Here is a 27,638-nt window from a genome sequence, read left to right as displayed (position 1 = left end):
TGGATGCTTTTAAAAAAGGCTTAAAAACCCTTCTTTTAAAAAAAATCCTTTTTATAGATATATGCATACAAATTCTAGCTATTAGGCTGTTCTAGTTTTTTAATTTTTTTTTATTTGTATTATCTTTTTATAATTATTATTATTTTATTTTATTTAATACACTTGTTTTCTCAATATAAAGTTCTTCTTTACAAATAAAATCTATTATTATTATCATTCCTTTCCTGGATATGGAAAGTCACTGGTAAAACTTGACCTAATGCAAGCGGACTGTGACAGACAAATTCCTTGTGTTGATCACCTTTATCGGGAACTTCTGAATGTCATTTTGCATTAAAACAAACTGAAAAATGTTCTGCTTTCTTACTTTGATTTCCAAAGTCTACCGACTGTTCAACTATGGGAGACCGGGCTTTCTGCTACGCCGCTCCCAGTCTGTGGAACGCTCTCCCTGACCACCTGAGGGCACCACAGACTGTGGATGCTTTTAAAAAAGGCTTAAAAACCCTTCTTTTAAAAAAAATCCTTTTTATAGATATATGCATACAAGTTCTAGCTATTAGGCTGTTCTAGTTTTTATTTTTTATTTATTTGCACTATATTTTTATAATTATTATTATTTTATTTTATTTAATACACTTGTTTGCTCAATATAAAGTGCTTCTTTACAAATAAAATCTATTATCATTATCATTCCTTTCCTGGATATGGAAAGTCACTGGTAAAACTTGACCTAATGCAAGCGGACTGTGACAGACAAATTCCTTGTGTTGATCAGCTTTATCGGGAACTTCTGAATATCATTTTGCATAAAAACAAACTGAAAAATGTTCTGCTTTCTTACTTTGATTTCCAAAGTCTACCGACTGTTCGACTATGGGAGAACTATGGGAGACCGGGCTTTCTGCTCTACCGCTCACAGTCTGTGGAACGCTCTCCCTGACCACCTGAGGGCACCACAGACTGCAGATGCTTTTAAAAAAGATTTAAAAACTGTTCTTTTTAAAAAAGCCTTTTCATATACATATATTCATATTAGTTCCAGCTATTAGGCTGTGATAGATTTTATTTTAATGTATTTGTTATTATCTTTTTGTTATTTTTATAATTTTTAACACACTGTAGCACTTTGAGGTTGTTTGCTCAATGTAAAGTGTTTTTTTTACAAATAAAATCTGTTATTATTATTATTCCTTTCTTGGAAATGAAAAGTCACTGCTAAGCTGACTGTAACAGACAAAATTCCTTGTGTTGATCACCTTTATCGGGAACTTCTGAATGTCATTTTGCATAAAAACAAACTGAAAAATGGTCTGCTTTCTTACTTTGATTTCCAAAGTCTACCGACTGTTCAACTATGGGAGAACTATGAAAGACCGGGCTTTCTGCTCCACCGCTCACAGTCTGTGGAACGCTCTCCCTGACCACCTGAGGGCACCACAGACTGCGGATGCGTTTAAAAAGGCTACCGACTGTTCGACTATCGCTCCATTTTCCAACAAAAATGGAGCTGTTTGGCCACAATACCGAGCAATATGTTTGCAGGAGAAAAGGTGAGGCCTTTAATCCCAGGAACACCACACCTACCGTCAAGCATGGTGGTGGTAGTATTATGCTTTGGGCCTGTTTTGCTGCCAATGGTACTAATGCTTTACAGAGAGTAAATGGGACAATGAAAAAGGAGGATTAACTCCACATTCTTCAGGACAACCTAAAATCATCAGCCCGGATGTTGGGTCTTGGGCGCAGTTGGGTGTTCCAACAGGACAATGACCCCAAAAGTGGTAAAGGAATGGCTAAACCAGGCTCGAATGAAGGTTTTACAATGGCCTTTCCAAAGTCCTGACTTAAACGCGTGGACAATGCCGAAGAAACAAGTCCATGTCAGAAAACCAACACATTTAGCTGAACTGCACCACTTTTGTCAAGATGGGTGGTCAAAATTTCAACAAAAAAGCTTGCCAGAAGCTTGTGGATCGTCATACCTATGGATCATGTTTTGTTTTTTCATGTTATGTTTTTGATTTTAGACAATCGGTCACGTTTTGCACTTCCTGGTTTTGTTTGTTTCCATGCCAACCTCATTAGTTTTCACCTGTCACGTCCCTGTTCTCAGCCTCACCTGTTTTCACTAATCATCACAGCTACTTAAGTCACTCTTTTTCTTGTCTTGGCCTGGGATCTTCACACTCGCACGCACCCTTCCCATGCTGTTCAGATCTTCACACTCGCACGCACCCTACCCATGCTGTTCAAACCTTCACGTCCTAGTCCACCGTTCCATGCCGTGTAAGTTGTTTACGTATTTATGCCACAGTGCACTGTTTTGTTTCATGTCTTTAGTCTTTGCCATCGTGCTGTTTAAGTTTATAGTTAAATTGTCTTTCATGCCAACGAGCAGGTGTTTTCGTTTCACGTTTGTACTGTTTAGCCAAGTTTCTTCCTCTTCGTGGGCGTCCTTAGTTTGATTATTTTCGATTATAGTGTTTGAATAAAAACATGTACCTTAATTCACGCCTGGCTCGTCCTGTAATCCCTCCGCGTCGAAGGAGCACACACGATCCATGTCAAAGCCTGACATGGATGGCTACCAAAAGCGCTTCATTGCAGTGAAACTTGCCAAGGGACATGTAAGCAAATATTAACATTACTTTATGTATACTTTTGACCCAACACATTTTCAGTAGAATCATAATAAATTCATGAATGTGTCAACTTTTGTGCATGTTATCAGGTTAAAGTCACTGGGGTATGTACACTTTTGATGGGGGGGTCATTTAGGTACTTTCTTTTGTCATTTTGAATTAAAAATTAAGTACATACAGTTGTTTGCCGATAAATAGTTTCACACAACTTTACAACTGTATTTATCACATCAGATCTGCTACTCAGGTCACACTCTGGCTTCATTTTCTCACTTCTGTTTTTAGATAAAAGGTGAAGAAGACGAAAAACGCGCACACGCACACTCACTTCCTCCTCGGCGATGGCGAAAGAGAGGGGCCTCGAACAAGCCGCATGTCAAACTCCATCCAGTCAGCATCTCAAGTTCCTCCTCGAGCAGGCGGGCACTGACACCCAAATAACAGCACAACCTCGGCGATTCCCCTTCCGCCGAACCGAGCGGGCGGCGTTGCCGAGCGACGCGTTGACAGGAAGCGTGTGTCAGTGTGCTTGAGTGCAGAAAAACAGATTGCGCAAGTGCACTCGCGATCCTAACGAACCCCGTTTCCATATGAGTTGGGAAAATTGTGTTAGATGTAAATATAAACAGAATACAATGATTTGCAAATCCTTTTCAAGCCATATTCAGTCCAGACCTGTCTCCCATGGAAAATGTGTGGCGCATTATGAAGCATAAAATAGGACTGTTGAAGGACTGAAGCTCTACATAAAACAAGAATGGGAAAGAATTCCACTTTCAAAGCTTCAACAATTAGTTTCCTCAGTTCCCAAACGTTTATTGAGTGTTGTTAAAAGCAAAGGTGATGTAACACAGTGGTGAACATGCCCTTTCCCAACTACTTTGGCACGTGTTGCAGCCATGAAATTCTAAGTTAATTATTATTTACAAAAAAAACACATCAAATATGTTGTCTTTGTAGCATATTCAACTGAATATGGGTTGAAAAGGATTTGCAAATCATTGTATTCCGTTTATATTTACATCTAACACAATTTCCCAACTCATATGGAAACAGGGTTTGTATATTTCATCATAATCAGGAACATTTTGTCTTCCATCCAATTTAAGTTGTCATCAAAAGTGGTAAACATGTGAAGGATTATACTTCGAAATAGAGATTTCCGATAATATCGGACTGCCGATATTATCGGCCGATAAATGCTTTAAAATGTGATATCGGAAATTATCAGTATCAGTTTCAGTAAGTAAAATGTATGACTTTATAACGCCGCTGTACGGAGTGGTACACGGACCTAGGGACAAATACAGAGCGCCAATAAACCTTAAAGGCACTGCCTTTACGTGCCGGTCCATTCACTTATATACAAGTGAATGCAAGGCATACTTGGTCAACCGTATAAACAAGTTTAACACAGTCACAAATATGCGCCACACTGTGAACCCACACCGAACAAGAATGACGAACACATCTGCACCGTAACACAACATAAACACAACAGTACAAGTACCCAGAACCCCTTGCAGCACTAACTCTTCCGGAGACGCTACGATATACACCCCCCTACCTTGAGTTGATTTATTTTGGAAAACCTTGTTACATTGTTTAAAAATGTGTTAATTCCACGACTGTATATATCGATATCAGTTGATATCCGTATCGGTAGTTAAGAGTTAGACAATATCGGAATATCAGATATTAGCAAAAAAAGCCACTATCGGACATCTCTAGTTGTAGATCGGGTAGTTACAATATAAAACACACTTCAAAATTATTTTGTGAGCTAAGTTAACATCAGTGCTAATACTACTTAGGTTCAGATAGACAATATTAGGTCAGTTAGAAATGAACTCTGTTTGCTTGATGACAAATGTATGTTTTAGTTGTTGTTTTATTTGGTACAAGGTGTAATGATAATTGTAGTGTGTGTTGGAGCTTTTATTTTGTCAAAATCCCCTGAAGAGCAGAGAAACCTGCGAAACAGGCTTGTAGGAATAAAATAGCCTCTGTGTTTTTTTCCTGACTTAACTTAAAATCGAAAGAAGCGAACATCATGAATGTTTGTTTTTGTGTCAAACAAGTATGTGCTCCAATCACTCAATCACAAAAAATAAGAGTTTTAGAAATGTTCGGAAACTCAAGACAGCCATGACATGATGTTCTTTGCAAGTGTATGTCAACTTTTGATCGTGACTGTATATATGTACATGCATATGTATACATACATCATTATTTACATACTTAAACACATACATACATATACATATATATATACATATACATATATATATATATATATATATATATATATATACATATATATATATATATATACCTACATACATAAACACATATATACACATTTACATATACACACACATACATATGTACATACATGTATATATATATATATATACATATATATATATATATATATATGTATACACACACACATATAAACATATATACACATATATACATACAAAGATATACATATATTGCATATTTATACATATATATATATATATATATATATATACATACATATACATATATATGGTACATACATATACATACATACACATATATACATACATACATATACATATATATATATATATACACACATATAAACATATATACACATATATACATGCAAAGATATACATATATACACAGATATACCTACATACATATACATATATATATGTATATATATATGTATATATATATACACATATAAACATATATAAACAGATATACCTACATACATATACACATTTATACATACACATATATACATACATACATACAAATACATTTACGTTTGTATATATACACAAATACACACACACATTTACATATAAACATATACATACATGTGCATATTTATACATATATATACATACATATACATATGGTACATACATATACATATACATACATACACATATATACATACATACATACATACATATACACACATTCATATATAAACATATATATACATATGTACATACATGTATGTATGTATATATATATATATATATATATATATATATATATATACATACATATATATATATATATATATATATATATATATATATACATACATACATACATACATACATATATATACACACATATTGTCACTGACGTCCCACTTGGTGTGAGTTTTCCTTGCCCTTAGCGGTTTGTGTTGGGGTTTGTGCAGCCCTTTGAGACACTAGTGATTTAGGGTTATACAAATGAACATTGATTGATTGATTGATATACATATATATATATATACATAAATGTACATACATACTGTATATACATACATACATGTGTATATACATACATACATACATATATATATATATATATATATATATATATAATATATATATATATATACAGTATATATATATATATAAAATACATTTTATGACTACCACTACCATTACTCAATGTTCCCATTGTTATGATCCGCTGCCCAGATAAGATCCGGGCAGCGGATCATAACACCCATATCTGTAGCTGCCTGCCACAAATTCAGTTTGACCGCCAAAAAAAAGGTATTTGGCGCTACCAACTCCCCCTCATATATGATGGCATCCTACACCTCATACACACCTGGTCTGCCAGAGAATAAGAAGGCACAGCAGGATGGCTTAGCGTCGCCTACTTAGCCACATTGTTGCTAGACTGGCTTTTAAGAAAAAATATCAGACGATGACACCCGGGACCCCCCAGAGACCTACTGCCACAGATAGATTGCAGTCCTGTGGGAAACACTACTAATACTACTACTACTACTCATGTCAACAATCATCGCAGTGCCACGTAAAACCAAAGCTATCACAAAGGTAACGTCAGCAGTGCATAGTCAGGCGGATAAAACAACAATTGACAAATGTAAGCAAGCAACGGGTGTGCACTTCACAAACGGAAGACGTCTTACCGCACACTCCGGCTGACTTCTCATGGAAGGCAACCCCCTCCTTGAGGTCCCGAGCACGGCCAGTCAGTGCATACATGCTGCCGTGTCAAAACACTCACAGCTGTGTTTCCGCCCTATCAGCTGGAGCGCCGCCGTGGTTTTGGGGCGTTGCCAGCGCTTTCCTCAGAATGATGTGACGAGGAGGGGAATTCCTGTAAGGCCCCGGAAGCCGGGAGGAGGCGGAGCCAGGAGGTGAAGCGGGGCCCGGACATAGCAAGGCCAGGTGACGTCACCTAAACCGGCTTTGGCAGCCTCCAGGAGATCCCCCCCACCCCCCTTCTCCAGTCTTATGTTTGTTCTGCAGGGGGCGGGGCTTAATGTTCCCCGCCAACTGCCGCTTACTCACCGGGTAAGAAGACGCTGGCAGGTTTACCACAGTGTGACTTTTTCTATGTGCAAACCCATCACTTGTGCCAGCTTTGTTGAAACATGTTGCGGGCATCAAACTCCAAATGAGCTAGTATTTGCAAAAAAAATAACAAAGTTTAGCAGTTTGAATGTTAAAGTATCTTGTCTTTGTAGTCTATTCAATAGAATATACCGTATTTCCTTGAATTGCCGCCGGGTATATAGTATGCGCCTGCCTAGAATTACTGCCGGGTCAAACTCGCTTCGCCAAATAATCAGCATATGCCTAGAATTTCCACAGGGTCGAACTCGTCACGTCACGAGTGACACTTCACCTGTCATCATTTTCAAAATGGAGGAGGCTGATTTCAATCATTTGAAATTGCATAAAGGATTGGCCCTAGTGTGTGAATGTTGTCTGTCTATCTGTGTTGGCCCTGCGATGAGGTGGCGACTTGTCCAGGGCGTACCCCGCCTTCCGCCCGATTGTAGCTGAGATAGGCGCCAGCGCCCCCCGCGACCCCAAAAGGGAATAAGCGGTAGTAAATGGATGGATGGATGGAAGAAGATTAAGAGCTATTCAGTAGGATTTAAGGTCCAAGCTGTCAAATATGCTAAAAAGAACAGTAAGCAGCTATGTTTTATTAACATACCGTAGCTGCGTGTGTCAAAAATGAGTCATTAAATGACGCCCGCCACCTGGTGGTAGAGGGCGCTAGTGATCCTTCTTGCGACAACGAGTGACGTGATATGTGCTGGGACGGATATGACGGACCTTTTAGGATGTAACACGCCTAAATAAAGCATGTTCCAGTCCTAAATACCCAGTGTATTATTCATACAATAACACTTCATGGTGGCAGCGGTGGGATAAAGAGATCACCCACGGAGCAGAACGGGAGGGGGAGTTGTCCGAGGATAATTCTGTCGTCGCCCGCACTTGAGGAGCCGAGCTAACTGATAGCAGCGGTCTGATAGCAGTTTTCTAAACTGGATGTTCAATCGAAGCAGGAGGTAATAAAGGAAGATTTCCATCGAGACTTTTAAAACTGAAGAAAGATAAGGAAGACTTCTATAAACAAGTTATCGATGCTTTTGATCAGAAGGAGCTGCGCATGGACTTCATTTATAAGTAAAGGTAAGACCATAATAGCCTTTTTTAAATTAAATGTGCTTTTCATGATGGTATCCTTACATCACACTCAAATTTTTACTGCATCCCAGAGTGAGAAAAGGTTCTAAAATAACTAGCGCATGCTTACCTTTACCGCATGCCTTTGGTAAGCGCAGTGTTAAAAATAATGTTCAAAATATAAAACATGCTCATGCATTTGAATCCATCCATCCTTTTTTCTACCGCACTTGTTCAAGAAGTTGCATTAAGGGTAAGAAGTAATTTATTTATTATTGGTTAGCGTAGGACTTGCCCTCCTGGGGGTTCTTCAGACCACCAAGATTGATTAGATAACAAGGCCCAGCTGGGCCATTTACGCACCTGTCACTGATTTCGAGGCTAATCCTGGCAACACCCCGCTTCGCTGCAGGCCCGCAGGCCACACCCCCCTCCACAATTAGCTTCAGAATAACAATGTTATTACTAAGAATACGAGACCTATACTCTAGAAATGTTGATTTTACTTAAAAATCCACACGTTTAGTTGTGTTCAGTGTTAAAAAAAGTATTATATGGCTCTTAGAAAAATACATTTTAAAATATTTTGCTTCTTGGCTCTCTCAGCCAAAAAGGTTCCCGACCCCGGACTTATCATGTTAAGCAATGTCAGCTCAGATTTATCCGAGAGCCAGTTGCAGTCCCCAAAAGAGCCACATCTGGCTCTAGAGCCATATGGTTCCCTACCCCTGTGATAAGTAATGACTAATTCCACTTGTAAACACAGTATTCAAAATAACGTTCAAAATATAAAACATGCTCATGGATTTGAATCCATCCATCCTTTTTTCTACCGCACTTGTTCAAGAAGTTGCATTAAGGGTAAGAAGTAATTTATTTATTATTGGTTAGCGTAGGACTTGCCCTCCTGGGGGTTCTTCAGACCACCAAGATTGATTAGATAACAAGGCCCAGCTGGGCCATTTACGCACCTGTCACTGATTTCGAGGCTAATCCTGGCAACACCCCGCTTTGCTGCAGGCCCGCAGGCCACACCCCCCGCCACAATTAGCTTCAGAATAACAATGTTATTTCTAAGAATACAAGACTTATTATACTCAAGAAATGTTGATTTTATTTAAAAATCCACACGTTTAGTTGTGTTCAGTGTTAAAAAAAATATTATATGGCTCTTAGAGAAATAAATGTTAAAATATTTCGCTTCTTGGCTCTCTCAGCCAAAAAGGTTCCCGACCCCGGACTTATCAAGGTTAAGCAATGTCAGCTCAGATTTATCCGAGAGCCAGTTGCAGTCCCCAAAAGAGCCACATCTGGCTCGCGAGCCATAGGTTCCCTACCCCTGTGATAAGTAATGACTAATTCCACTTGTAAACACAGTATTCAAAATAACGTTCAAAATATAAAACATGCTCATGCATTTGAATCCATCCATCCTTTTTTCTACCGCACTTGTTCAAGAAGTTGCATTAAGGGTAAGAAGTAATTTATTTATTATTGGTTAGCGTAGGACTTGCCCTCCTGGGGGTTCTTCAGACCACCAAGATTGATTAGATAACAAGGCCCAGCTGGGCCATTTACGCACCTGTCACTGATTTCGAGGCTAATCCTGGCAACACCCCGCTTTGCTGCAGGCCCGCAGGCCACACCCCCCGCCACAATTAGCTTCAGAATAACAATGTTATTTCTAAGAATACAAGACTTATTATACTCAAGAAATGTTGATTTTATTTAAAAATCCACACGTTTAGTTGTGTTCAGTGTTAAAAAAAATATTATATGGCTCTTAGAGAAATAAATGTTAAAATATTTCGCTTCTTGGCTCTCTCAGCCAAAAAGGTTCCCGACCCCGGACTTATCAAGGTTAAGCAATGTCAGCTCAGATTTATCCGAGAGCCAGTTGCAGTCCCCAAAAGAGCCACATCTGGCTCGCGAGCCATAGGTTCCCTACCCCTGTGATAAGTAATGACTAATTCCACTTGTAAACACAGTATTCAAAATAACGTTCAAAATATAAAACATGCTCATGCATTTGAATCCATCCATCCTTTTTTCTACCGCACTTGTTCAAGAAGTTGCATTAAGGGTAAGAAGTAATTTATTTATTATTGGTTAGCGTAGGACTTGCCCTCCTGGGGGTTCTTCAGACCACCAAGATTGATTAGATAACGTCGGGACCCAGGATGGACCGCTCGCCTGTATCGGTTGGGGACATCTCTACGCTGCTGATCCGCTTCAGATGGTTTCCTGTGGACGGGACTCTCGCTGCTGTCTTGGAGCCACTATGGATTGAACTTTCACAGTATCATGTTAGACCCGCTCGACATCCATTGCTTTCGGTCCCCTAGAGGGGGGGGGGTTGCCCACATCTGAGGTCCTCTCCAAGGTTTCTCATAGTCAGCATTGTCGCTGGCGTCCCACTGAATGTGAATTCTCCCTGCCCACTGGGTGTGAGTTTTCCTTGCCCTTTTGTGGGTTCTTCCGAGGATGTTGTAGTCGTAATGATTTGTGCAGTCCTTTGAGACATTTGTGATTTGGGGCTATATAAATAAACATTGATTGATTGATTGAAGGCCCAGCTGGGCCTTTTACGCACCTGTCACTGATTTCGAGGTTAATCCTGGCAACACCCCGCTTCGCTGCAGGCCCGCAGGCCACACCCCCCGCCACAATTAGCTTCAGAATAACAATGTTATTACTAAGAATACAAGACTTATTATACTCTAGAAATGTTGATTTTACTTAAAAATGCACACCTTTAGTTGTGTTCAGTGTTAAAAAAAATATTATATGGCTCTTAGAGAAATAAATGTTAAAATATTTCGCTTCTTGGCTCTCTCAGCCAAAAAAGTCCCCGACCCCGGACTTATCATGTTAAGCAATGTCAGCTCAGATTTATCCGAGAGCCAGTTGCAGTCCCCAAAAGAGCCACATCTGGCTCGCGAGCCATAGGTTCCCTACCCCTGGGTTAGAAGGTATACAAAAACAAAGAGCTGAATACACGCAGAGTCGTAAAAAGATTTTCCTCTCTGGCAAGAGGCTTCAGGCTTCAGGGAAGAAGGGGAAAAGGGGAAAGCCCGCAGTGGGCGAGACCTTCTCCGAGTGTGCTTTGGCCAGACTTGAGAGACCACCTGGCCCAGCTCGTCGCCTTTAAACCGGTCATGGAAATGCAAATCAGGGCGGGAAAGAGTGGACTCTTCAGGGTTGACTGAAAATGCCCACGGAAAAAAAAAAAGCCCATTAGGCAAATGTTGGATGGCGAGCACTTGGGTTTAAAGGGATAGTACCGTGCAAAATACTCTAGTACAGGGGTGCCCACACTTTTTCTGCAGGCGAACTACTTTTCAATTGACCAACTCGAGGGGATCTACCTCATTTATATATATCATTTATATTTATTTATTTATGAAAGAGACATTTTTGTAAACAAGTTAAATGTGTTTAATGATAATACAAGCATGTGTAACACATATAGATGTCTTTCTTTCACAAAGACAAGAATATAAGTTGGTGTATTACCTGATTCTGATGACTCGCATTGATTGGAATCAGACAGTAATGATGATAACGCCCACATTTTCAAATGGAGGAGGAAAAAAAGTTGTCCTTTCTGTACAATACCACATGAAAGTGGTTGGTTTTTGGCATCTAATTCATCCAGCTTCCATACACTTTACAAGAAAAACATTGGCGGCAAATTCCGTAGCTTGCTTGATTGACATTCACGGCACCCGAGGGTCTTGTGAGATGACGCTGGCTGCTGCCAGTTCATTATTATGAAAAAATGACAGAGAGGAAGGCGAGAAACACTTTTTATTTCAACAGACTTTCGCGCCGTCCCTTCCGTCAAAAACTCTAAAGGCCGACTGCACATTTCCTATCTTCACAATAAAAGCCCTGCTTCATGCTGCCTGCGCTAACAAAATAAGAGTCTCTTGTGCACGCCAGTTTTCCGAGACTCTGTATTTAGTTAGCGCAGGCAGCATGAAGCAGGGCTTTTATTGTGAAGATAGGAAATGTGCAGTCGGCCTTTAGAGTTTTGACGGAAGGTACGGCGCGAGAGTCTGTTGAAATAAAAAGTGTTTCTCGCCTTCCTCTCGGTCATATTTTCATAATAATGATCTTGCAGCAGCCAGCGTCATCTCACAAGACCCTCCGGTACCGTGAATGTCATTTAAGTGACGTCTTGGTGAAGATTGATGATCACTCATTTTTAGGTCTATCTTTTTTAAAAGCCTGGCTGGAGATCGACTGACACACCCCCCGCGGTCGACTGGTAGCTCGCGATCGACGTAATGGGCACCCCTGCTCTAAGTCCTACTGTAACACCGTTATTTTCGGCCGTAACTAGTAGTCGAACGCGTTATTTTGATATATTTAGTAGCTCAGTTACCGTTACTACATGATGCGTAGCTGCGTTATTTTACGTTATTTTTTTCTATAGTATCGGCTAGAAACTGACAAGATCTGAGTGTGTTTTATTGCTACGGTGTCGTCCTTGGGAAAGTTCCTGTGTCACAAGGAAAAGGAGCACCGCACGCTCTGTGTGGGTGTCTGTGTTTACTTAGACGACAACATGGCGGAGCCTAAGCCCAGTTTCTTAACATGAAGATACCGTATTTCCTTGAATTGCTGCAGGGTATACAGTATGCTGCGATGAGGTGGCGACTTGTCCAGGGTGTACCCCGCCTTCCACCTGATTGTAGCTGAGATAGGCGCCAGCACCCCCCGCTACCCCAAAAAGGAAATAAGCGGTAGTAAATGGATGGATGGATATATAGTATGCGCCTGTCTAGAATTACTGCCGGGTCAAACTCGTTCCGCAAAAAAATATTTTTATTAGCACATGTCTAGAATTTCCGCCGGGTCAAAGTCGTTTCGCAAAATAATTAGCATATGCCTAGAATTTCCACCGGGTCAAACGCGTCACGTCACGAATGACACTTCACCTGTCATCATTTTCAAAATGGAGGAGGCTGATTTCAATCATTTGAAATCGCATAATGGGAAGAAGATTAAGAGCTATTCAGTAGGATTTAAGGTCCAAGCTATTGAATATGCTACAAAGAACAGTAAGCAGCTATGTTTTATTAATATACCGTAGCTGCGTGTGTCAAATATGAGTCATTAAATGACTCCCGCCTCCTGGTGGTAGAGGGCGCTAGTGATCTTTCTTGCGACTACTCGGCTGCGGAAAAAGCAACAAGAGTGAGCAGCGATCGTTTATTTTTTCCTCTCGCTTGCACTTTTAACATGGAGGATTACATATCTAAAATAAAACAGTTTTCTAAACTGGACTTTCAATTGAAGCAGGAGGTAATAAAGGAAGATCTCCATGGAGACAGAGAGACTTTTAAAACTGAAGAAAGATAAGGAAGACTTCTATAAACAAGTTATCGATGCTTTTGATCAGAAGGAGCTGAGCATGGACTTCATTTATAAGTAAAGGTAAGACCATAATAACGTTATTCTTTTTATTAAATATGCTTTTCATGATGGTATCCTTACATCACACTCAAATTTATAAGCACAAGCCTAAATTTACCGCATGCCTTTGATAAGTGCCGGAGTGAGAAGAGGTTTTAAATTAATTAGCGCCCCGGCGGCAATTCAAGGAAATACTGTATTAATCATTAATTTTGAGTGTTGTAAATAAAAATAATAATAAGTAAAACACTTTGTTAAACATTAAAATATTTTCTTACACAACAACAAATTTCTAAATTGCAACTTCCTGTTTTTGGTACTTTAACTATGTAAAGCACTTTGAGTTACGAGAGAAAAAGCGCTATATAAATATAATTCACTTCACTTCAGTAATAATAAAATTAATGAAATCAATGATAGTTGTTTGAATAAGATATACTCTTTAAAAGGATGAATTGATTTAGAATCGGAATAAATCAGAATTAATATATTTTAAAACATTTTTGACAGTTTTTAAATGATGTTTATACATCTATTTATCTTTTTATTTATTTTATAGAGGTGGTAAAAAAACATATATATATATATATATATATATATATATATTTTTTTTTTTTTTACCACCTCTATAAAATAAATAAAAAAAGTAAAAAATAAATATATAAACAACATTTATTTTTTGTATTTATTTTATAGAGGTGGTAAAAAAAAAAAAAAAAAAAAAATAATATATATATATATATATGTTTTTTTACCACCTCTATGAAATAAATAAAAAGATAAATAGATATAAAAACATCATTTAAAAACTGTAAAAAATGTCTTAAAATATATTAATTTTGATTTATTCCGATTCTAAATCAATTAATCATTTTAAAGAGTACATCTTATTCAAACAACTATCATTGATTTCATTATTATTAGTATTATTGAAGTGAAGTGAATTATATTTATATAGCGCTTTTTCTCTCGTGATATATGTATATATATATATATACTTATATATATATATATATATATATATATATATGTATATATATATATATATATATATATATACATATATATATATATATATATACATATACATATATATACATACATAAACATTTATTATTTTTTTAATTTATTTTATAGAGGTGGTAAAAAAAATATATATATATTTTTTTACCACCTCAATAAAATATATATTTTTTTATAAATATATAAACAACATTTAAAAACTGTCAAAAAATGTCAAAATATATTAATTTTGCGTATTGTAAAAAAATAAAATAAAATAAAATAAGTAAAACACTTAAACATGACAAAATGTTCTTATTACAATAAAGAATGTGTCTGAAGTACAACTTCCTTTTTTTTAAAAATTTAACATCCTTCTTCAAATTATTTTTATTTTTCATTTTATAGAGGTGGTAAAAAATATATATATATATACATATATATATATATATTTATTTACCACCTCTATAAGATAAAAATAAAAATAAATAAATATATAAACAACATTTAAAAACTGTCAAAAAAATGTCAAAATGTATAAATTTTGCGTGTTGTAAAAAAATTAAATAAAATAAAATAAGTAAAATACTTTGTTAAACATGACAAAATGTTCTTATTACAATAAAGAATGTGTCTAAAGTGCAACTTCCTGTTTTTATACTTTAACATCCTATAGGGTCAATTCTTAGAATCATGAAACTATTTTTTAGTTGAAATGAAAATGAAAAATATCGGACATTCTGCATCAGGAATGTTCCGTACATTGCACATTAATACTGGCTATCTTCTTATTTCTGTATTTAATTGGGACAGTGCACATTAATCAACACTTGCATAGACAGTGTGAATGAAAGTATCTAGAAAGTACTGCATCCAAAACCTCATGCACAAGTATTTGCCCGGCCCGGTTGTTAGTGGACGACCACGACGGGTCTGAGTCCCAGTCAGTCTGTGACGCTGACCTCCACGCTTGAACTCACACAAATATGTGGAGTGGATCCAAAAAAGAGGAAGAACCCTCCGCTTTATTTTGGGTTCAGTCATTATGGGAAATTGTGCGGCTTTCACAGGCAACCCGCCATGGCGGTTTAGAACCCGTCACTCAGAACAACGGATGTGTTGTTTTTTTTTTGCTGCATCATTGCTAGGAAAGACTGCATATGTTGACAGAAAAAAAAATGTGAGGGTAATTCTGCACGAAGCAAGAACATCAAGTTGTTGATGTTGGCCAATAGAAAGTACAAACAAATGGTGACTCACTTCTTTTGAGTTAAGTGCAAGAAAATGTCTTTATAAAGAGTATTTGGAACATGCAAGTTAAGTAGAAATGTGACTTTAACAACTGGATTGTTCGCTGCTAACACATGAAACTAAAAGAGCTCTCATTAGAGAGTAAACCGACCTCCTCCAAGGCCAAACTCTGCATATTTCTGCTTGGACCGCATTTTTTTAACTCTGTGTCTGGACTGGGGTTGGCTCCATTCTCATATAACATATTTTGATACTTTTCTAAATAAAGGGGACCACAAAAAATGGCATTGTTGGCTTTATTTCAACAACAACAACACAATTGTCCTTAAATAAAATAGTGAACATACTACACAACTCGTCTTTTAGTAGTAAGAAAACAAAGAGAGGCTCCTAATTTCTATGATGTTTATGTGTCCCGGGACACATAAAAAATATATCAATGTAATTAGAGATGTCCGATAGTATCGGACAGCCGATTTTATCGGTTGATAAATGCTTTAAAATGTAATATCGGAAATTATCGGTACCGGTTTCAAAAAGTAAAATTTATGACTTTTTAAAAAGCCGCTGTAGGGAGTGGTACACGGACCTAGGGAGAAGTACAGAGCAGTTGGCTAAAAATCCACATTTGCATTGCAAAATTTGGAAGTTTTACCCAGAAAATGGCTAAAGATCAAGAATTTCATTTCAAAATACGGGAGTTTTCCCAGGAAAGTGGCTAAAAATCCACATTTGCATTGCAAAATTTGGGAATTTTACCCAGAAAATGGCTAAAAATCAAGAATTTAATTTCAAAATACGGGAGTTTTCCCAGGAAAGTGGTTAAAAATCCACATTTGCATGGCAAAATTTGGGAATTTTACCCCAAAAATGGCTAAAACTCAATAATTTCATTACAAAATATGGCAGTTTTCCCAGGAAAGTGGCTAAAAATCCACATTTGCATTGCAAAATTTGGAAATTTTACCCAAAAAATGTCTAAAAATCCACATTTGCATTGCAAAACATGGGAATTTTACCCCAAAAATGGCTAAAAGTCAACAATTGCATTACAAAATATGGGAGTTTTCCCAGGAAAGTGGCTAAAAATCCACATTTGCATGGCATAATTTAGGAATTTTACCCAAAAAATGGCAAAAAATCAACAATTGCATTTCAAAATATAGGAGTTTCCCAGGAAAGTGGCTAAAAATCCACATTTACATGGCAACATTTGGGAATTTTACCCCAAAAATGGCTAAAAATCAACAATTGCATTACAACATATGGGAGTTTTCCCAGGAAAGTGGCTAAAAATCCACATTTGCATTGCAAAATTTGAAAATTTTACCCAAAAAATGGCTAAAAATCAATAATTGCATTTGAAAATATGGGAGTTTTCCCAGGAAAGTGGCTAAAAATCCACATTTGCATTGCAAAATTTGGAAATTTTACCCAGAAAATGGCTAAAAATCAAGAATTTAATTTCAAAATACGGGAGTTTTCCCAGGAAAGTGGCTAAAAATCCACATTTGCATGGCAAAATTTGGGAATTTTACCCAAAAAATGGCTAAAACTCAATAATTGCATTACAAAATATGGCAGTTTTCCCAGGAAAGAGGCTAAAAATCCACATTTGCATTGCAAAATTTGGAAATTTTACCCAAAAAATGGCTAAAAATCAACAATTGCATTACACAATATGGGAGTTTTCCCTGGAAAGTGGCTAAAAATCCACATTTGCGTCGCAAAATTTGGAAATGTTACCCAGAAAATGGCTAAAAATCAAGTATTTTATTTCAAAATACGGGAGTTTTCCCAGGAAAGTGGCTAAAAACCCACATTTGCATTGCAAAATTTGGAAATGTTACCCATAAAATGGCTAAAAATCAACAATTGCATTACACAATATGGGAGTTTTCCCTGGAAAGTGGCTAAAAATCCACATTTGCCTTTCAAAATATGGGAGTTTTCCCAGGAAAGTGGCTAAAAATCCGCATTTGCATTGCAAAATTTGGGAATTTTACCCCAAAAATGGCTAAAAATCAAAAATGTAATTTCAAAATATGAGAGTTTTCCCAGGAAAGTGGCTAAAAATCCACATTAGCATTGCAAAACATGGGAATTTTACCCCAAAAATGGCTAAAAATCAACAATTGCATTTTAAAATATAGGAGTTTTCCCAGGAAAGTGGCTAAAAATCCACATTTGCATTGCTAAATTTGGGAATTTTACCCCAAAAATGGCTAAAAATAAAACATTTCATTTAAAAATATGAGAGTTTTCCCAAGAAAGTGGCTAAAAATCCACATTTGCATTGCAAAATTTGGAAATTTTACCCAAAAAATGGCTAAAAATCAACAATTGCATTACACAGTATGGGAGTTTTCCCTGGAAAGTGGCTAAAAATCCACATTTGCCTTTCAAAATATGGGAGTTTTCCCAGGAAAGTGGCTAAAAACCCACATTTGCATTGCAAAATTTGGAAATTTTACCCATAAAATGGCTAAAAATCAACAATTGCATCACACAATATGGGAGTTTTCCCTGGAAAGTGGCTAAAAATCCACATTTGCCTTTCAAAATATGGGAGTTTTCCCAGGAAAGTGGCTAAAAATCCGCATTTGCATTGCAAAATTTGGGAATTTTACCCCAAAAATGGCTAAAAATCAAAAATGTAATTTCAAAATATGAGAGTTTTCCCAGGAAAGTGGCTAAAAATCCACATTAGCATTGCAAAACATGGGAATTTTACCCCAAAAATGGCTAAAAATCAACTATTGCATTTTAAAATATGGGAGTTTTCCCAGGAAAGTGGCTAAAAATCCACATTTGCATTGCAAAATTTGGGAGTTTTCCCAGGACCCAGGAAAGTGGCTAAAAATCCACATTTGCATGGCCAAATTTGGGAATTTTACCCAAAAAATGGCTAAAAATCAACAATTGCATTTTAAAATATGGGAGTTTTCCCAGGAAAGTGGCTAAAAATCCACATTTGCATTACAAGATTTTGGGAATTGTACCCAAAAAATGTCTAAAAATCCACATTTGCATTGCAAAACATGGGAATTTTACCCCAAAAATGGCTAAAAGTCAACAATTGCATTACAAAATATGGGAGTTTTCCCAGGAAAGTGGCTAAAAATCCACATTTGCATGGCATAATTTAGGAATTTTACCCAAAAAATGGCAAAAAATCAACAATTGCATTTCAAAATATAGGAGTTTCCCAGGAAAGTGGCTAAGAATCCACATTTACATGGCAAAATTTGGGAATTTTACCCCAAAAATGGCTAAAAATCAACAATTGCATTACAACATATGGGAGTTTTCCCAGGAAAGTGGCTAAAAATCCACATTTACATGGCAAAATTTGGGAATTTTACCCCAAAAATGGCTAAAAATCAACAATTGCATTACAACATATGGGAGTTTTCCCAGGAAAGTGGCTAAAAATCCACATTTGCATTGCAAAATTTGAGAATTTTACCCCAAAAATGGCTAAAAATCAACAATTGCATTTTAAAATATGGGAGTTTTCCCAGGAAAGTGGCTAAAAATCCACATTTGCATTACAAGATTTTGGGAATTGTACCCAAAAAATGTCTAAAAATCCACATTTGCATTGCAAAACATGGGAATTTTACCCCAAAAATGGCTAAAAGTCAACAATTGCATTACAAAATATGGGAGTTTTCCCAGGAAAGTGGCTAAAAATCCACATTTGCATGGCATAATTTAGGAATTTTACCCAAAAAATGGCAAAAAATCAACAATTGCATTTCAAAATATAGGAGTTTCCCAGGAAAGTGGCTAAGAATCCACATTTACATGGCAAAATTTGGGAATTTTACCCCAAAAATGGCTAAAAATCAACAATTGCATTACAACATATGGGAGTTTTCCCAGGAAAGTGGCTAAAAATCCACATTTACATGGCAAAATTTGGGAATTTTACCCCAAAAATGGCTAAAAATCAACAATTGCATTACAACATATGGGAGTTTTCCCAGGAAAGTGGCTAAAAATCCACATTTACATGGCAAAATTTGGGAATTTTACCCCAAAAATGGCTAAAAATCAACAATTGCATTACAACATATGGGAGTTTTCCCAGGAAAGTGGCTAAAAATCCACATTTGCATTGCAAAATTTGAGAATTTTACCCCAAAAATGGCTAAAAATCAATAATTGCATTTGAAAATATGGGAGTTTTCGAAGAAAAGTGGCTAAAAATCCACATTAGCATTGCAAAACATGGGAATTTTACCCCAAAAATGGCTAAAGATCAACAATTTCATTACACACCAACATAAATACAAGAATATATTCCTCTTTTATTGTTATACTTTTATTCTTGTTGTTTTTTATTTTAATTCTTATTGTAATATTTTTCTATTTGCTTTCCATTTATACCCCCGATATTTATGCTCTCTCAGGGAGAGCATGCCCCAAATTCCAAGCTGCTGTTTTGAGGCATGTTAATAAAACAAATAATGCACTTTGAGACTTCAATAATAAATATGGCAGAGCCAAGTTGGCATTTTTCCCCCATAACTTGAGTTGATTTATTTTTGGAAAACCTTATCGGACATCTCTAACCCAATCACACGTCAAAAGTGGTAAAGGAATGGCTAAATCAGGCTAGAATGAAGGTTTCAGAATGGCCTTCTCAAAGTCCCGACTTAAACGTGTGGACAATGCTGAAGAAACAAGTCCATGTCAAAAAAACAACACATTTAGCTGAACTGCACCAATTTTCTCAAAAGGAGTGCTCAGAAATTCAACCAGAAGTTTGTTACTTTGATTTCCGAAGTCTACAGACTCTTCGACTATTGCTCCATTTTCCAAGAAAAATTGAACTGTTTGGCCACAATACCCAGCAATATGTTTGGAGAAGAAAAGGTGCGGGCTTTAATCCCAGGAACACCATTCCTACTGTCAAGAATGGTGGTGGTAGTATCATGCTCTGGGCCTGTTTTACTGCCAATGGAACTAATGCTTTACAGAGAGCAAATGGGACAATGAAATAGGAGGATTGCCTCCAAATTCCACCAGTGCCTCCATGGAAGTGCCCCCCTTTACCTCAAAGAACTACTAACCCCCAAACACCTCCGCTCCAAACAGGCTAACCTCCTTCAACCTCCAAGGACAAAGCTATGAACTATGGCGGACCGAGCTTTCTGCTGCGCCGCTCCCAGTCTGTGGAACGCTCTCCCTGACCACCTGAGGGCACCACAGACTGTGGAAGCTTTTAAAAAAGGCTTAAAAATCCTTCTGTTTAAAAAAGCCTTTTTATAGAAATATGCATACCTGTTCTAGCTATTACGCTGTTCTAGTTTTTATTTTTATCTTTATTATCTTTTTATTATTATAATTATTCTTAATACACTGTAGCACTTTGAGGTTGTTTGATCAATATAAAGACAAAGAACAAACAAAGGGTACAAACAAAAAGCGCGCACGTGGGTGGATAACAAACAAAAAGAGCTAGCATGGAAACTAGTAAACAGAGCTGAGCATATAAGCTAGCAAACACAAAAAGGCCTAGCGTGGAAGCCAGCAGGTCTCGAGCAGAAAATCAGAAGTCGTACATGAAATATGAAAACAAACTTGGAAGCAGAGAACAAAAGGCAGTACGCTAAAAAACGCAATCAAATAAAGCTTACCGCAACGCTGCAGTGACAAAACACGACATCGACATGACAATAATCCAGCCACTGACTGGAGGACAAAAACAGGCTCAAATAGAAGCGGGCTGATTGACACCAGGTGTGGCCAGCTGCCAATCAGCCGCAGCTGAGGGAAAACAGCGCACAGGGGAAAAAACAGGAAGCAGACAAAATAAGAGCGCTGACAGGAGCTAAAAACAGGAAATACAAAACACACACAGAGGAAAAACTAAAACACAAACAAAGCCTGACAGAGATCTCTTGATTATAAGATTTTATCATTTTTTTCATACTTTTTTGTTTGTTGAGGCCCTTTTTGTGAAAGAAAACTTTGTTTCGCACAAAATACGCAATATTATCCCCCCAAAATATTTGAAAGTGAAATTGTTCCAGTGACATTAGTGTCAACACTGCAACTTTTTCTTGTTAAATCTCACTCTTTACTCTTTTATTACACTCTTTTATGTTTTACATTTTTATTATAGTAGCAATATAATACAAATTCAAATATTTTTATTATAATACAAATTATTATTATGATTTTTATTTTAATAAAAATATATTAAAAAATAATAAAAAGTAATTATTTTTATTATTTTATGATAATATTTTTTTTTTACATTTAATAAAAATGTAAATATTTTTATTATAATAAAAATGTGCATGACCACTCTCCCAACTGTGCCACGCCGTGATTATTATAATATATAGCAGTGGTCCCCAACCACTCCCCCAAAAAAATGTATTATTATTATTATTTTTTATTTTTTATTTTTATTAAATCAACATAAAAAAAACCACAATATACACTTACAATTAATGCACCAACCACAAAAAAACCTCCCTTTTTCATGACAAAGAAAAAAAAATAATAAAAAAATAAAAAATAATTACTCCCTAACCAACCCCCACCTGGGCCGCAGGACAAATTATTAAGCGTTGACCGGACCGCGGACACAAAAAAGTTGGGGACCACTGGTATATAGGGGACGGCGAGGGTCCCTGGTTCGATCCCCACCTCGTACAACCTCGTCACGTCCGTTGTGTCCTTGAGCAAGACACTTCACCCTTGCTCCTGATGGGTGCTGGTTAGCGCCTTGCATGGCAGCTCCCTCCATCAGTGTGTGAATGTGGAAGTAGTGTCAAAGCGCTTTGAGTACCTTGAAGGTAGAAAAGCGCTATACAAGTACAACCCATTTATTTATTTAGAATGGGCTAGGGGCCATTAACATGATCTGAGGGCCACAAATGGCCCCTGGGCCACGCTTTGGACACGCCTGTGCTAGAGTGATTAAAATAGTTTCAACAGGAAAACTATGCTCATCTCAATGCAATGCATGAGTTTGTAGCATAACTTACTGATTAAAACCTCCAATAAAAAAGAGGTGACATCATCATTACATCAGCAAAATCAGAAGCCACAGAATGTTTTTTTTGTGTGGAAGAGAACGGATCCTGCTTTAAAAAATGCTGCGTTCAATCAGCAACATTTTTGCTGATAGTACATGGAAGATGGTGAAGACTTCCTGGCTGTTGGTGAGCTCTCCGACAGCATGATGCATGTTTCATGACAGTGTTGCTGTCATACTGCCGGCTCGCCAGACTCCCGCGGGGTTTCCCTGCAGCTGCTGGGGGTGAGGGGGGGGGGGGGCTCCCGCTGGTTCGTCTCTCTGAGGATGGCGTCACACAACCATCTGGCCGCACGGTTCATTTAAGCACCGTCACACTTTCATGTCTACACGGCGAGTCCTGGATGTAAACACGGCACGGTGTCTCATCAAGACCATGGACAATTACACTCAAGCCCAAAAGGTGCTCATGGCCGATATACTGTAGGTCCTGGTCTAAGTACAGCATTAAGGGGATCTTTGAAGAAAAAAACATAGGTGGAAATGAAACAAGAAAGTGTATATTTAGAGGCAGCTTGTGGTATTTAGAAGATTTGAAAGCGTATGAATCGTTTTTGGACATGAAACTAAATATTTTAGACTTTTGTTACTTCCTTGCGTCATTTTCCAGCTAAAAAAAAACATATGTAGTAACCCAGCCTGTTTGTTTCCCATGTGAAAAAAGCTTGTAGGGATGAAATATCCTCTGGGTTTTTTTCTGACCTAACGTATTTTCCACTCTACCCCGGTACTGAACATATACATATATAAAAATACACACACACATATATATATATATATATATATATATATATATATATATATATATATATATATATATATATATATATGTACATACAAACATATATATGTATATATATATATATATATATATATATACATATACATATACACACACACACATATATACATACATCCATATATATATATAAATAAATATATATATATAAAGTATAGATGTATATAATATATATATAAATTATAGATGTGTATGTATATATATATATATATATATATATATATATATAGTCGAGGTTACTGTGGTATATATATATATATAAATATATATATATATATATATAGATAAAGACACATATATATACCACAAATATATGTATATATATACCGCATATATATATATATATATATATGTATATATATATATATTTATATAAAAATAAATATATATGTATATATATATGTATATAAAAATAAATATATATGTATATATATGTATATATAGTGAAGTGAAGTGAATTATATTTATATAGCGCTTTTCTCTAGTGACTCAAAGCGCTTTACATAGTGAAACCCAATATCTAGGTTACATTTAAACCAGTGTGGGTGGCACTGGGAACAAGGTGGGTACAGTGTCTTGCCCAAGGACACAACGGCAGTGACTAGGATGGCGGAAGCGGGAATCGAACCTGCAACCCTCAAGTTGCTGGCACGGCCACTCTACCAACCGAGCTATACTAAATATATGTATATACACACATACATATATTTTATATATATATTTATATACATACATACATATATTTCTATATATATATATATATATATATATATATATATATATATATATATATATATATATACATATATACATATACATATATATATTTATATATATATTGCGCTCTAGCGCCTCCTAGGAAGAAAACACAGACGAAACTGTCTGTAACTTCCAGTAAGAAGGTTGTAGAAACATTAAACAAAAAACACTATGTAGGTCTCAGTTAGACCTATATTTCATCCACTGAGACCCCCTAGCTAAAATCAACAAGACGTTTGCTATTCCCACTTCAATACAAAAGTTGGCAAAAAAATGTAGCAATTTTTCAAATATAATCTCCTCTGAAGCCGTTTGTCATTTCGGCTTTAAATAAGCACAGAAGAGAGATTAAACCCATTCTGATTAAAGGTTAAAGAAAGAGTTTTAATTACTTCCCCGGTTTGGATTTTATGAGCGCGCAAAGAACCATTGCGCTGCTGCTGTTGTCACAAAATGGCGGCTTTCTGCTCAGACAAAACTCTAGGAATGTCATACACACATTAAACAAAAACCTCAACATAGGTCTCGCTGAGACCTATATTTCATACACTGACCGGCCCCAACTAAAATCAACAGGAAGTTTCCTATTCCCATTTCAACACAACAACTGCATTACATTCACCAAGCGTTAGAGTCTCAAAATGGCGGCACCAAGGCGTCTTTATAAATGCCCAAGCCACTTTACAACTGTTATTACTATGAGACTGATGTATAACACATGTGTATACAACTTTTTCTCTGTGTAATAATCCATCCATCTTCTACCGCTTATCTGGGATTCGGTCGCGGGAACAGCAGCCAAAGACTTAGAACAACATTTTATACACTGACTTTCTTCAGCAAAAATCAACAGGAAGTTGGCAATTAGCCCTTCAAAACAAAAGTTTTGTAAAAACCCGTCACCTTTTTTCAAACGTTATCTCCTCTGAGTGAGTTTGTCGTTTCGGCTTCAAACTCGCACAGGAGAGAGATTGAACCCTTCTAAATTGAAAGGTATTCACAGATTTTGTTGATTACTGCTCCGGTTTTGATTTTACGCGCCTTCAAAGAACCCCCTGCGCAAACTCTCCTAAAAAATGTCATTTTTGCTACCTTTTGCAGTAATTTGACCCCCAAAGAATGCTTCAAAGTGCAAGTTAAAGCTCTACTATGCCAAGCAAAATCATTTATCAACAACATCCAGAAACGCCAATCTGTAATTCGACCCCCTTAACATGCTTCAAAACTCACCCAATTTTACACACACATCAGGACTGGCAAAATTTGCTATCCGATAAAAAACCAAACCCCAAAAATCAAAATTGCGCACTAATGCCCCCTAGGAGAAAAAAAGAGACACAACTGCTTGTAACTTCTGTTAGGAATGTCATACAGACATGAAACAAAATCCTCAATGTAGGTCTGACTTAGACCTACATTTTAATAATTGACATCCTGCAGCAAAAAACAACAGGAAGTTAAAAATCACCCCTTCAAAATAAAAGTTTTGTAAAAACCCGTCACCTTTTTTCAAACGTTATCTCCTCTGAGTGCGTTTGTCGTTTCGGCTTCAAACTCGCACAGGAGAGAGATTGAACCCTTCTTAATTGAAAGGTATTCACAGATTTTTGATTACAGCTCCGGTTTTGATTGTATGCGCCTCCAAAGAACCCCTGCGCAAAGTCTCCTAAAAAATGTCATTTTTGCTACTTTTTGCTGTAATTTGACCCCCTAAGAATGCTTCAAAGTGCAAGTTAAAGCTCTACTATGCCAAGCAAAACCATTTATCAACAACATCCAGAAACGCCAATCTGTAATTTGACCCCCTTAACATGCTTCAAAATTCACCCAATTTTACACACACATCAGGACTGGCAAAAATTGCTGTCCGATAAAAAACCAAACCCCAAAAATCAAAATTGCGCTCTAATGCCCCCTAGGAAAAAAAACAGACAAAACTGCTTGTAACTTCTGTTAGGAATGTCATACAGACATGAAAAAAAAACCTCAATGTAGGTCTGACTTAGACCTACATTTTAATAATTGACATCCTGCAACAAAAAACAACAGGAAGTTAAAAATCACCCCTTCAAAATAAAAGTTTTGTAAAAACCCGTCACCTTTTTTCAAACGTTATCTCCTCTGAGTGCGTTTGTCGTTTCGGCTTCAAACTCGCACAGGAGAGAGATTGAACCCTTCTTAATTGAAAGGTATTCACAGATTTTTGATTACAGCTCCGGTTTTGATTGTATGCGCCTCCAAAGAACCCCTGCGCAAAGTCTCCTAAAAAATGTCATTTTTGCTACTTTTTGCTGTAATTTGACCCCCTAAGAATGCTTCAAAGTGCAAGTTAAAGCTCTACTATGCCAAGCAAAATCATTTATCAACAACATCCAGAAACGCCAATCTGTAATTCGACCCCCTTAACATGCTTCAAAACTCACCAAATTTTACACACACATCAGGACAGGCAAAAATTGCTGTCCGATAAAAAACCAAACCCCAAAAATCAAAATTGCGCTCTAATGACCCCTAGGAAAAAAAACAGCCAAAACTGCTCGTGACTTCTGTTAGGAATGTCATACAGACATGAAACAAAATCCTCAATGTAGGTCTGACTTAGACCTACATTTTAATAATTGACATCCTGCAGCAAAAAACAACAGGAAGTTAAAAATCACCCCTTCAAAATAAAAGTTTTGTAAAAACCCGTCACCTTTTTTCAAACATTATCTCCTCTGAGTGCGTTTGTCTTTTCGGCTTCAAACTCGCACAGGAGAGAGATTGAACCCTTCTAAATTGAAAGGTATTCACAGATTTTTGATTACAGCTCTGGTTTCGATTGTATGCGCCTCCAAAGAACCCCTGCGCAAAGTCTTCTAAAAAATGTAATTTTTGCTACTTTTTGCTGTAATTTGACCCCCTTAGAATGCTTCAAAGTGCAAGTTAAAGCTCTACTATGCCAAGCAAAATCATTTATCAACAACATCCAGAAACGCCAATCTGTAATTTGACCCCCTTAACATGCTTCAAAACTCACCCAATTTTACACACACATCAGGACCGGCAAGAATTGCTATCCGATAAAAAAACCAAACCCCAAAAATCAAAATTGCGCACTAATGCCCCCTAGGAGAAAAAAAGAGACAAAACTGCTTGTAACTTCTGTTAGGAATGTCATACAGACATGAAACAAAATCCTCAATGTAGGTCTGACTTAGACCTACATTTTAATAATTGACATCCTGCAG

General features: G+C 36.8%; 1 protein-coding gene across 7 annotated transcripts in view; it reads right to left on the bottom strand.

Annotated features, from left to right (window-relative positions):
• The window catches only part of hivep1 (HIVEP zinc finger 1), a 196,635-nt gene that overhangs the window by 58,330 nt on the left and 110,667 nt on the right, over nucleotides 1-27,638 (bottom strand). Inside the window, exon 1 of one of the 7 annotated variants that reach the window (XM_061882704.1) lies at nucleotides 6,595-6,749. The exons of 5 other annotated variants lie outside the window; for them this stretch is intronic. In XM_061882704.1, the coding sequence (XP_061738688.1) occupies nucleotides 6,595-6,670 (76 nt within the window). In that variant the 5' untranslated portion in view covers nucleotides 6,671-6,749. Of the gene's footprint in view, nucleotides 1-2,973; nucleotides 3,059-6,594; nucleotides 6,750-27,638 lie in introns of those variants that run through there. One more of the 7 variants, XM_061882703.1, reaches the window with a different exon arrangement.

This window comes from Nerophis ophidion, linkage group LG21 (genome assembly GCF_033978795.1).
Source record: "Nerophis ophidion isolate RoL-2023_Sa linkage group LG21, RoL_Noph_v1.0, whole genome shotgun sequence".
NCBI classification, from domain to species: domain Eukaryota; kingdom Metazoa; phylum Chordata; class Actinopteri; order Syngnathiformes; family Syngnathidae; genus Nerophis; species Nerophis ophidion.
The sequence above is the reverse complement of the archived record's forward strand: the minus strand, read 5'-3'. Positions and strand labels throughout refer to the sequence as shown.